Raw genomic sequence first — 13,457 nt, forward strand, 5'->3', positions numbered from 1 at the left:
ATTCACCTTTCTAAAATGGTACAATGCTAATGGAATGTACAATAGTACTGTCATTTTTAGTTCATCTTTTCAAATACACTTTTCCCCTCACTTTGAGTAATGGAATAGAAGGGATGGTTGAGTGTACTCATATTCTTCCATAGCTAAAGTTAAAGCTTGTAGTCTTTTCCAGACAAAAATCAGCAGGATTCATACTGGCCCAAGATATGGTTCTATGTATTGAGAAGAAATCCTAAAAAATGAATATGGTTTCACAGTTTTCAGTTGGTTTTGAACTGATAGGATTGCAGTTAATTGTATTGTGGAGTTAAAAGAAGGAAAGAACTTTAATTAGATTTTAATAATTTGAGATTTGGGGTTGATTTTGTGGATTCCTTTGAGTTTCCCAAAGCATTTAGTTAGGATGGAGAAAAATGTGCTGGAAAAAGACCCACCCTCCCAGCCTTTCTGTGCCCCATAAAACACACAGATAAACAATAGTATTAGTTCTGCAGCTGAGTTGTCTGTTTGTCTTCTCTTGCAGGTCTGCTTTAAATCTGATTGCAGTGATGATGAGCAGGAGTCCTCCAGACTTTAAATCCTTTTATGCTCATCAGAAGGGATGAGCAAACCTTAAATGTTTTATATCTCTGTAGCAAATTGTATTATATATATTTTTTATCTGAGTTCAAGGATTTTTGTACATTTGTACTTCATTTGTTTTAAGATGTATATTTTCACTAAAGCTTAATTGTACAAAAAGCAATGAGTGCCATTTGAGTGAGTGTGTTTCTGTATGTATTTGATTTATCTTGATTATTTTTTTCCCAGTGGAATGAATCTAGAAATACTAAAAGGATTTTAAAGCACAGAGATAGTATCTATGGCATCACTATAACTTGACTTTGTATGCTCCTGGTAAAACTCTTCTTGATCGTTAGGATCTTTATTAGCAGTTTTCCTAACTGTAAAATTGATGTACTGATAAATTTAATAATTCTGGTATTATCCAGCAGCATGGCAGTGCTATTATCTAATGTATCTCTCAAGCAACTGCTAAGAGAAAAAAAAGGAATTCAGTGCACTGTGGCCAGCTATTAGGAATTGCTCTTTATTATCAGGCTCTGTAGAATCTCTTTCTGCATTTCTGTATAAAGACAACTTTGAACATTTAGCTTCCCATTCTTCTCTTTTCTACCCATCTTGCACATCCTCTCCATAGAGTTTCTTGGCATGAACCATTCAAATCAACCTATGCCAAAATTTTATAACTGTATTTTAAAATCTTTGTTGTCTTTACTGAAAGGATTTTTTACCTGTGTGGACACAGTTTTATTTTATTTTCTGTAAATGAAATTGTTTTTACCTCCATGTTGAATGCTATGGTTTTACAGTGGGTTAAAAAACAAAGCATGAGCTCTTCTTACTAATATCCTCTCTGCTTATGTTGTAATATGCAATGTTCTAGGGTTGACAGGGTTCACTGCCACTGGGGGAAGGGCAAGGTAGCATTAAGTATTGAATTTAACTGTAAGTAATTTTTATAGCCTTTTAAAACAGAAATATGTCTTTAATGATTGCTTAATACAGTTGTAGACCTGGTAGTGAAGTTTGTTATGATTACCTGATGTCCATTAGTAAAACTGACAAAAGCTGCTTGAAAGCTAGGCAAACTTCCATTCTTCTGGACTCACTGTAGGTAGACTCTTTATTTTGTAAATTTCTAGTAAAACTATTTATCTGGGTATGAGAGTCAATTTAAAGAGCACATTTCATTAAGAGCCTCTTCTGTTTTCAAAATTGAGTTGGGTACTTGAAATATATTGGAGTTAGAGACATGATTTTAGTTTAATATTTTGTTCTTTATTCTGAAGATTTATCTCAATTGTGCATGCAGTCAAATTTCTGGGGCAACAACCAGACCACACATGTATTGTGCACACAGAGCAGCTGAATAGCCCCCCGCACCACAAAAAGGTCTCTTGTGATCTGTAGACCTACTGGAAGAAACTTGAGCTGCTTCTGAGAAATTCACAAGATATATTTGATATTCAAGCCTATCATCAGGTTTTAATTCATTGTATCTGGTCTCTAAAGACAAAGTTTTAATGGATTAAAATTTGAAAAAATTGGAAAACCAGTGTGTTGCAGAACCCTGCTGGGGCTCATCTGGCATCCCTCTGAAGTTTTTCCTCTTGGCTACTGTGCCACAGAAATGAGGAATGAGACAATTTTTCTGTGTTTTCAGTGCATTTTTTCCTCCAGTCTAAACCAGCACACAAGACAGCAAAATTATTCTTTTAGAGAGTACAAAGGGAGGAATTGGCAGAGGGAGAGTTTGAATGAATTACTGGAAGATGGTCTGATGTAATAGTGAAGGAATGGGAGGCTTGACAGAAATATCTCAAAGTAAGGGTGTTGGCTAGAACCATTATGTGTGAGACAATGAGCTGGCAGTCTGACCTGACCCTCTTTATTTTGTACCACAGCAACAGAAGAACTCTAAAAAGATGGGAATGGAAAATAGGGAAGTAACAAAAGGTTTTTATAAATACCTACATGGTTGGAGAAGTCATCATTTCCCTGATTAAGGGGTTTGAATTTTTAAGGTCTTAGGCTTGTTGTTCTGAGGCAAAGGTGACTGTATAAACACCAGACATGTAGGGTGACTGTCTGGATTTAATGTGTGTGTAGAGTAACTTGAAATTTGGGGAAGAATACCATGAACACAAGCTGAGTAATTTTTATGAAGAAAATACAGGAATTAGTTTTAACAGATTGAAAAAAAAAAAAATCTGAAACTCTATTTATCATGTATTTCACGTTCTCCTTCTGTATGAGATGGAGAGGAATCTTAACTTTAAAAAAAAATCACTTCTCTATTTTGGAGTGTTTGGGCTTAACATATATCTTCCAGGAATCTGTGAAGAAAGAGGGCTAAATGAAAGGGAAATTGTTCCTTAGAAGTGGTTATTTACATGTCCGCTTTTTTGGAAAAAGGAACTCCTTGTAAAAAAGTGAGAATTTGTTTTTATTAAGTTTTACTTATTTCACAAGTGTAATTTCACAAGTTTTTCCTTAAGTTCAGAATAGTACTATTGAATTGTTTTTGAGTGAATACATGTTTGTTCGATTATGACCTAATTTCATTGGGTTTGGGGTTTGGGTTCTTTTGGTTAGTTGATTGGTTCTTCCCCAACAGGCTCAAGATGGCATTGTTGTCCTATAAATTTGTCCCTTTTGGCTAGAAATACGAGCACATAATAATGACTGCATTTATCTGATGTGAATCCCCTGGAGAATTAGAAAAAACAAGGAACTGGAAGGATAAGCAATCAGCATAAGTCTCCTTACACAATACACAGAGGGAAGATGTTATGCTGTTTAATCTAAGGTGACTTTACTTATACTCCAGTCTTTACTGGAATATAAGGAGCTTGGAAGTGCATCTTGAAAGCAGGGAAAGGCTAAAGAGAGGGGAGAATGCCTGAAAGCAAAATATCACGGTGCAAGAAATTTAATATGAACTTAACTCTTGAATTTTTTTAGGACAAAGCTGGGACAAAGAAGGGGGAAAATAGCAGGTTATGTTTACTGATCATGTGGCCTTTTACTTCCATGAAACTGTTGGGGTGGGATGGGGGAAGCCAACATAATTTCTTGTAATTCAGCATGACTTCATTCTCTAGACCCATGTGTTAGAAGGCTTTAACAGCACTGAGACAATCCGATGTTCTTCTGGTGCAAGATTTGGAAAGACCTATGGAATTCCATGGAGTTATTTGCATGAGATCAACCCTCCTTTCCTGTGGCGTGTTTCCAAGTATTTGTGTATGTAAATCTTCATGTTTGCTTGCAAGTACCTCAAACCTCTCTATTTAGCTCAAAATTCAGAAACTGTGAAACAATGTACCAGTGTCTTATTGATTTACTTAATGCTTTTCAATGTTGTGACCAGAAGAACAAAATCTTCATGCCTCAGGGATTTTTTTTCTATTAAGAAAGCTGTCAGCTTCCCCCTGTCCCCTGAGGTGCGTTCATAATAGAGATGGTATTGTTTCTGGATTATAAAAACAACAGAACAGTCTCAGCTGAAAAAATGAGCACTTAAAACCAATAGTAAGTAGGGAAAAAACCTGTAGTATGTGTGTAACAACAAGAGTGTTACTGACAAACCTTAGCCTTTAATATCACGTTCTTTTTTTTTCCCCCCAAATCATTCATAAAACAGTAGTCCTGAATGTTTTTGAGTATGAAAGAGAATTATCTCCAAATCAAAATAAAATCATCTGGTTTATAAATCAATGATAGAAGCTATTGAAACCAACTAACAATCCATTATTAGAATGCACTTCAATTATTTTTCGAACTACACTGATGTAAGAATTTCTTCATTGCCATTTATACAGATGGAGAATACTTGTTTACAAGTTACTAAAATATGACAACAAAAGTAATAATTTTCTATGGTTTACAGTTTAGCATTATATGAATTTAACATGGGACTTATCTTCAGTTTAGTTAGTATAGGTTTTCAGAAACACTTCTCTTTAGGAAGTGAAATTCTAATTATTGGAAAGCATCTTTAAGCTGAAGATTTGATTTTAATTACTCACTTCGCTTATTTGGTGATGATTATGTCTCTTCTGAATGAATTAATGAAATATTCTTTTTTATTTCATAATTGCTGTTGTGGTGTAACTTAAGTTTTGCACATGACATGTAGGTAACTTTTTTCCATGATCCAATTGTGTCCAAAACACCAGAATTCTTTCCAGGCATAGGAAGCTGACTGTTAAATGTGATGTGTTACTTCCAGCATCTCCAAACCACTGACTGTTTTTGTGTGAGCTGTTTTCCTGGACATTCTAGCATTGTAATTCCTAAAATAAAAGCAAAACACTGCCACATATCTCAACCACATGTATTACTGTCTAATGTGATTTATTTACCATGTCTATCATGGTAGCTGGGATTGAAAAAGAAATAAAAAAAAAGAAAATTGTAATTAAAATAAATTTCCAGTTTCTTGAAGCAGGAAATGTCTCCTACATAGTGTAAGCTTTTTACCAGTGTAAGACAGTGGAATCCAGGAAAAAATGCCCCAGTTCTGCTGTACTGGCTCAACTGATACCTTATCTCATGGTCTGGATCTAGACTTTGGCATAAATTTCCATGTGAAAAGACAGAATTATCGGGATGGGCTGTTTTTCATTAGTACATTTACTGTAATTTTATAGCATGAGTTGAAGGACAGAGCCCCCAAATGCTCTCCAAAAGGGCTTCAAATTAAATGACCTTAAAACATTCAACTGTGCTGTGACATATTGCAGATGATCCGAGCATATGCCAAACCATGTGGGCCAGCAGTGTCACGTACCAATTACCTACTGAATTGTTCATGGAAATGCAGAAATGCTGGCCAAAGTGGGACTTCAGGTTAGGGTGAAAAAATACTCTTGACATGCTTATCTTAAAAGCATTAAATCAAGAGGTAACTTAAGAAACAACATTAAAGCATGTTTCTTTTCTTTCCTTTTTCTTCTGGAGGCTGGGATTAATTAGTTGTCATCCCCTAAATTTCAGATCTTCTTTTAGGTATGCACTGTTAATTGGAACTTCATTTTTCTTTGAAGTAACGCTGACTTTACAAAAACACTTCTCTAATCCTGCCTTGCTTTTTCTTGCCCCTTACCTCGTTTACACCTCTTTACTTTTGTCAGAGTGTGTGTTTGTGGGACAGATCAGTGACGTGATACCTGCAAAACCATGGATCAGTCAGTTTGGGCTGGCAGAACCTACTGATAGAAAATGCTGATACCCGGAATTACCTCCCAGTTAGCTCACAGCTAATGAGCCTCAGCGCTGGAGCTCGGGACAGGGAGAACAAAGAGCGCCGAGCTTGCGGGCAGGCACGGCCTTGGCGCTCCTGCCCGTGAGTCAGCAGCCCGCAGGGACTGGCACATCGCATGGAAAGCTTCAAAACAGCCTCGCAAGGTGGCTTGGTTAATCTTTGATAAGACCTTATGCTCTTTTTACTCACATTTATTTCAAAGTGTGGAGTGGCACATGCACAGAGTGTGCAGCATTCCAACTCTGCTGTCATCTCTTATCGTGTATCATTTGCTAAATAAAAAATTCATGATTATCCACATGTTCCAGAGAAACGTTTCTGCAAGCTTTATCATAGAATTATCAGAAATTCTGGTCTTACCTTAAAAGCTCACATTTTGTAGCACTTCTATAATGAAATAAGGTTTTGTTCAAGTTGAATTGCTTTCAGGGCTAAGGATAGGTTTCCTTTCAGAGGACTGTTTCAAATAGTTTCTTTTATTAACATACTAATAAAATTAACTGGCAGAGAGAATGCTGTTCTAGTGAGTATTTGGCAAGAATGTTATCTATGACTTCTTTTGCCCTGAATTTTCAGAGACATGAGCTTTGCTTCATTTCTTCATGTCTGCTAACAATAACCAAGCTGAGTTACTGGAAATTTATTTTCTTAGAATTCCTGAGTTGTTCTCCATTTTTACTGCTGGAACCGGTTTTGTGTGTGTGAGATAAATTGAATTGCCAGTTCTCATCAGCTGTAATTTAATGTCTGTATTAACAAGTAGATATATTAAAATCAGTGGTTGCAATTGGAAACTTAACAGAACTGTCGATTTTTTCTGTTTACTAATGGAATCAATGACTTGAATATTCAATACTGTCGCTCTTGTATCCTGTATGTGCGCACACTAAGTATGCTCTGATAAAGCAGATCCACACTCAGGAACGCAGCGCTGAAAGGCCAGCACGTGCGCTGCCGAGTTTTAAGTGTCCTGTTCCTGTAAGAGTCTCTGCAGCCTAAAATAAAACCGGAGTGCCGGCAGCGCCTTTGGCCGCCACTTGTGCCGCGGGGGCTGGCGCGTTACCTGCTGCGCACCCGCCACGTGCGGCCGCACAGCGCCTGCTCTCGCTTTGCGGTGCCGCTGGGAGCGCGGCTCCCCGCGGGGCAGTGCCAGGGGCTGCCGGCGGCTCCCCGGGCCGCTGCCAGGGCCGCTCCCCGCCCGCGGCACCCCCGGTCCCGCCCGGTCCCGCCCGGCCCCGCCCGGAGCCGAGCGCGGCCCCGCCGCCTCCCGGGCGCCACCGCCGCTGCCGACAGGGGGCGCCGCAAGAGCCGCGCTCGGCCGCTCCGGCACGCGGCGAGGGGCGGAGCTCCCTTCTGATTGGCCAGAGCTCCTGTCGCTCTGGCCGCTGCCCCGCCCCGCCGCGGCCCGCGTGTCCCCGTGTGCTCCGACGTAATGGGGCGCGTGACGCCAGGCCGGGGTTGCCATGTGCGCACGCGCGGCCGAGCCCCGGCCCGCGGCCCCGCTCCGGGGGGGCGGGGCGGCCCCGGGGGCGGGGCCCGCGCGCGGGGGCCGGCGGGACGGATCCAAGATGGCGGCGGGGCGGACGGGAGGCGGCCGCGGCCCCGAGCGGCGCCCGCCCCATTCATCGCGGCTGTGACGGGCCCGGGCCCGCCAGAGCGCCGGCACAGCGCCGGGAGCGAGCCCGGGGCAGCGGCAGCGGGACAGCACTCGGACCCGCCAGGCGCCCGTGACAGGGCGGGTCGGAGCGCGGGCCGGTGCCGCCGGCGCGGGCGGAGCGGACATGGCCACCATGGAGAAGCTGACGAAGGCCTTCGAGTCGCTGCGCTCCTTCCAGCAGCAGCAGGGCCCCGCCGCCCTCCCCGAGGAGCCGCTGCAGAGACCGTGAGTGCCCCGCGCCGGGACCCGCGGCTCCCGACACGCGTGTCCCGCGTCCCGCCCGGCCCGGCCCGGCCCGGCCCCGTTCCCCGGCAGCGGCGGCTCCCGCGGCCGTGCCGCGCTGCCGCTGGCGGCTCTCTGCCCCGCTTCACACGCGGAGTAACTTTTGGGCCAAGTGCGTTTGAAAAGTCACCCGTGCGGGAAATGGCCGGGAGGTACAGCAACGCTGTGCGGCTTTCACAGGCTGGTTCTAGGAAGGAAAGCCTTTTTTTCACTTAGTACACTGCTGCAAAAAAGACCAAAACCCTTAAGCATAACTTGAATAAAGCACTACTTTGAGCATTTTCTCTTGTGATAACTGCTGAAGCGCTTTTTGTGAGACCTTGTTTTTCTGTGCTTGACGCTTTCTGCATGAGTGTCCTTTTTCTGAACTATCTGCAGCCGATTGTACCGCTTTCCTGAAATGAGGGTTCAAGGCTGAGCAAGAGAAATTTCTTCCACTCTCTTATTCACTTTTCATATCTTTACCTAAAGTTCATGTTGAAGTTAAGAAATGTTTTGATGTTTGTAAACTGCAAATTTGAAGAGTTTTAGTCTGAGCTCTGATGCTTTCAGAAGGAGATGTTGTGAATGTCTGTGACAAAGTTAACGTCTTGTGTGCTGCATAGGGACCTAAGAGAAGATGGTTTAAACATTCCTAATTCTTAAGTGTAAGGGATAAACGTGTTAGATCCATGAGATATCCAGGTTTCCATGGGGGGCATTGCTGGGTGCCCCAGGGCAAGGAGCTGTTCAGTACCGCGGTGCTGCCCCTTGCGTTTGCACCCCCTAACACCAGCCTTTGCTGAGCGGGTGTGGGGGCAGGAAGGTTTTTAGGGATAAAGACATGAGTCACACAGGTACTTTTTCTCCTGCTGTTGAGGAGAAGGTGGAAGCAGAAGGATTGAGGAGCAGGTAATTTCTAACTTGGCAATTTGTGGTGCTGGCAGGGGAAGTGGAGCAGTGGCTCTGGGCTCCTGGCCACCCGTTCCCACTGCACTTTCTGATACAGTTGCCAACTAAATTATCACGGTTGGTGTTGTTTCTCTCTGGAGAATGTTGTCTCAAACAATCACAATGCATTTCCACACTTCTGATGTTTAATAGGTGAGAAAACTCATCTTCTTCATGAGCTCGTTGTTCTTAGGTGCCTTATTGGTCTGCAGGGACTAATTTCTCTGCTGTGTGCATTTCTTTTTGCTAGTACTTTGTGTGACATGGATGAACATCTATTTCCAGTCTTTTCTGTGTGCTATTCAAATTTCTGTCTTGTTACTGGTGAGAGAGGTCATGGTATTGCAGGAGAAAATCCTTAGAATTATTTGTGATGCTTGTGATATTGTGCTTGGTTTGATGGTCTAAATTTAGGTATGTTCTGCTGTAAACATTAAAAAATTAGTGTTGGAGTTGTCCTCCTTGACTTTGCTTTGTGTTTAAAAATAGGCTGTTTTAAAAAGCTGATGGGATTGTATGCCCCCAGGAACTGGACAAATTCTGTGACAGCACTGAGCCTCATAAAAGCCAGTGAAAAGCTATTGTGGCAGCCTTTGCTGAGGCCTCTCAGACTTTTAGTGAAATAGCAGGTGACATATTGAATGTAATTCACAATACTATCTGCATTTGTTTTTTCTTGTTTGTAGTAGACTGAAAAGGAAAATTGTGTTTGGGGAGAAGTGTTCATCTTTGTTGTAGTTCTGTGTAAATAACACATACACATCTTGTAGTTCTGTGTAGTAAGTTCCTATCATCCTACTGAGGACTGTCTCCTGTTATGAAATGTTTTAAGATCAGAGAGATTGGGGTAGAGAAGAATTAATTGTTTACCCAGCAGGTATTTATATCTTTCTTCACTTTATTGTAAGACAATGACTCCAGAACTTTTGATAATACCATTATCCTGTCTTTTTTTATTAAAATATTTATTAAATCCAAGCTTTTACCAAGAAGATAAGATCTTTTTCTGTTTCAAGAGATGCTAATCAGCAATAATCATGTGTTATACCATGCAGTCAGATGTTAGTCTCTGGTCCCCTCTTTCTTATCTCTTGTTGGGGTTTTTTTCCCATCTATGTAAAATTGAGTTCTCCTATCATATTGCTTCTATGCACTTCTGCTTAGGCAACTAATTTTCTTCCTTATATTTTTTCAGCTTTTTCAGACTGACATTTTGTTAGAAATTGGATGTTTTGTTTTGGATCACAAAGCTCCCACTAACTTAGTTTACTAGTATGATGTAAAAATTTAGAGTTTGATTTGTGAATCCAAAAATGGATTTCTTACATTTTCTCTTGTCAATTTATTGTAGTAGTCACTTACTGTAATTGTTTTCAAGTTTTTTACATTTGATTCCAACCATTACCTTTACAGAAAAGGTACTGTAAAAGCCCAAGCAATATGGTTTTTTTTCTATACTTTTCAATTTTTCCGTGTCTTTTATGTTTGACTGAAGCTGTAGATTGGTTTGGTCAGTGCTATATGGCGGCCTAGCATTAATGTTTTGTTTTACTGAAGATCACACAAACTGCATGGGTATTACCTATGGGCCTGCTTGTCAGAAGCGGTTCCTTGATGGTTTTTTACCATGTCTAGGGTATGTAGTACATCAGTTCTGGTTAATTTGACAATCCATCATTGCCTGCATTAATGCACCTTGTTTCTGGGTGTCCCCTGTGTTTGGACTGAGTTTATTTCTTGATCTGATCCACTCATATTTCTGTTTGTTATTAAAATAATAGTTTTTAGTTTCTGTTATTTTTGTCAAGATCAATGTCAAGCCATTTGGTTTGGCCCTTTTTTCTTATCACTGGCTCAGCTTTAGAACTTCTGTACTCTTCACATATTTTTAATTTCAAGGTCTAGTAGAATGAGCATCAGTGAGCTGCATCTCCTTGTAGTCAGCTCATCTGGACTCAGAGGGCAAAATTATCTGGGCTTGCTGGTTTTTGTACATTGTTTGTTGATCTTCCTGGTCTGTAGACGTACATAGGAGATTAAACTCCTCTAAGCTTTCCTGTTGGTAACTACTGCTTCTGTATCTCCTGCCTTCTGTTACTCATCAGATGTGTCTGATTGATTCATCAAATGTGTGATGCTGTTGTTGCCCCCTTGGGTATGCTCATCAGCAGTTTGCCTGTGGACTTCATAGTACTTCTGAATAGAGTTTTGTTTTTTTGACCTAAATTTTCTCTCTAGCTACTGTTCTGTTACCCTTCTACCTCTGTAGGCACAGCAAATATGTGCATGTACATAATATACATTAAGCATTTTCCTTCCATCTTTCACTTCTTTAAATTATTTTTTTGGAAGTTATATTTTCTCTAGCCAGTTCTTTTTAAATTTTGAAGCTACTTGTTTCAGCAAGATATAGATTATATGTTAGTGGTGATCTCTGTTTACAGAAATTTGCCCAAGAGATTGATTCTGCCAGTCTGAGCAGTATTGAACACCACTACCTGCCTTGCTCAGGGCTGTGTTATGTGTAGATAATAGAGAACTTTATTTGGGAAATAATCTTTGTCAGCAATATTTTCAGTATGTCTTGTATCTGAAATAGTGAGCTTATGGGCAAGTTCAGATGTGCCTGTTCTATTTTTGGGTTGAATATGTACTGAAAATGGTGCTCATAAGAGTTTGGGACTGCTGGGTAAAATTAGCATGAGAATTGAAATGATTTAATAGTTTTCTGAGGTATCTGCTCACATTGGTGGTGCTGACTTTGCAAAATCAGTTGGACATCTTCGACAGTATTTGGTTTTTTGTTAGAGATGATCTGAAATGCTGCCAAAGACTCTAACATTTTTTCAAGATGGAGAGAAAGAAAGACATTGTGTATCTTGAACAAATTCAGACTGTCTGCTCATATTCTACCAGTGTCTTAAGTCCAAGGAGACTTCCTCTTGGCTGTTTAGCTTGCCTAAATAAAATGCTGCCAAACTAAAATACAAAAAATTACTGTGTTCAGAGCTATTCCTTAAACTTCTACTTCTCTCTACAAAAGTAGAGTATTGCTGGGGTGAGATTAGATTTTCTTTGTGAGAAAAATTGAAATCTTTGTAACACAGACTTTTGAACCCCTCATTTCCAGCCTGAGGGAAGAAAAGGGACAGGGATACTGGGATGACTGGGATACTAATGACTTTTTTTCAAAACCTCTACTATTATTTGAGCTGAAGTTTCTAAATAATGCAGTGTAGTTCTTTAAAAATACTTGTCAAACACTGTACTTTGAGTTAGCGGAATTTAATGTGCTTATTGGCTACTTGCTCTTGGCCCTTGATGTTGTATTACTGCTGTTAATGTAACTCAAGGCTGTTCACATTGTTTTCCAACTTCTACTTCAGAAACACAGTTTTGCTGTTTCATGATTTTTGCTATGTTTTACTGAGAGAATTAAATACTAAAAATGATCTGTTTTCACTTGGAAAACAAAAGGGAAGACTCGCTGTGAATGTGAGTGAAAAACTGGTAATTCTTTATTGTGAAACGCTCAGGAGAGATACCTTTGGGTGGGTGGTTTTGCTCCAGTATTGCTACTGGTTAATTATTTAAAAGTAACATCTGCTTTCCTAGAAGTGGTTCTGCATCAGTAAAGTTAGGAGTAGGAGAGACTGCAGACTTAAATACAATTTCACAGTCAGAGCTGGGACTCTGTCTCGCTCTCTTTTTTCAGTTCCTTCATTGGGGGTGGAGAAGGGAAGAGCTGCTATTCCAAGAGTTTGAATCATGTTGAAGTGAATGTTAAACTCATTTTACAAAGGAGAATTTTTTCATATTGTGCTCTCTATTGTTTGTAAATAAACCTTCTTTGTTTCTGTGCATTTTGTTCTCTTTATTGTACACTCAGCTTGGCCTTTCCTGGGCTATACCAAGTGTTACTATGGGGATGTTATTCTCAATGGGCAGACTGTGCCTTGGGCTTTGCACTTTTTGTGATTACCTGTGGAGGAATGTGGTGTATGATGGCATTGCTTTGTCATCCTTTGCAGTTCAAATGCAAATTGTCCATTTAATACAGCTTGAAGTTTCAAGACATTGGCAGACAAAAAAATTCTAAGGTGATGCTATGTAGGAGGAGGGTCTTTTTAAAAGAGCTATTTTTTGTTCTTGTGGCTTATTTTCTCCAACCTTTTTCTTTCTCTCACTTTATTTTTGCTTTGTTCTAGGACTGTCTCATTTTTTCTGTCCCTTCCCTTTACTCTTCTCCATTCTTCAGTCTGTATTCCCAAGCATTTTCCCACTGAAAGTTAAATGATTCATTCTTCATTCTTTTTCTAAATTTGTATTTCTCCTTTGCTTGTGTGCCCATGTGCTCTCAGCAGCAGCTGCAGATGAAGTCCTGGGTCTGCAGGTACCTGTTTAAGGAGTGACCAGAAAATGCAAATGCATCTTTTTCTTGAGTAATGATTAGACACTACTTCAGCAAGTGTTTTAATGGTCACTTTTGAACTCTTGTCTCACACTCATTATCGTTGTTTTCTTCCTTTAGAAAGAAAGAACTTTCAGCTACCAAGAAAGATCGAGTGAATCATTGTCTAACAATATGTGAAAACATAGTTGCTCAGTCACTAAGGTAAGGCAATGTCTTTAATTTATTGATTATTTATTAATGTCTTTAATTCATTGGGATGAATAACAACTTTAGAGTGTTAGTTGTTGGGAGGATTCCTTATAATTGCTGAGCTTCTATTTAAAACTGAAATGGTGTGGGAT

General features: G+C 40.4%; 2 protein-coding genes across 4 annotated transcripts in view; both read left to right on the top strand.

Annotated features, from left to right (window-relative positions):
• Positions 1 to 4,902, top strand: part of GRK4 (G protein-coupled receptor kinase 4) — a 38,453-nt gene extending 33,551 nt beyond the window's left edge. For both annotated transcript variants that reach the window (XM_021550668.3, XM_021550670.3), the window contains exon 16: positions 524 to 4,902. In XM_021550668.3, the coding sequence (XP_021406343.1) occupies positions 524 to 577 (54 nt within the window). In that variant the 3' untranslated portion in view covers positions 578 to 4,902. The remainder of the gene's footprint in view (positions 1 to 523) is intronic.
• Positions 4,903 to 7,513: 2,611 nt separating this feature from the next.
• Positions 7,514 to 13,457, top strand: part of HTT (huntingtin) — a 78,092-nt gene continuing 72,148 nt past the window's right edge. For both annotated transcript variants that reach the window (XM_021550734.3, XM_021550735.3), the window contains exons 1-2: positions 7,514 to 7,715; positions 13,234 to 13,317. In XM_021550734.3, coding sequence (XP_021406409.2) covers positions 7,615 to 7,715; positions 13,234 to 13,317 — 185 coding nt within the window. In that variant the 5' untranslated portion in view covers positions 7,514 to 7,614. The remainder of the gene's footprint in view (positions 7,716 to 13,233; positions 13,318 to 13,457) is intronic.

The sequence above is a fragment of the Lonchura striata genome, chromosome 4, assembly GCF_046129695.1.
Source record: "Lonchura striata isolate bLonStr1 chromosome 4, bLonStr1.mat, whole genome shotgun sequence".
In the NCBI taxonomy this organism is placed as follows: domain Eukaryota; kingdom Metazoa; phylum Chordata; class Aves; order Passeriformes; family Estrildidae; genus Lonchura; species Lonchura striata.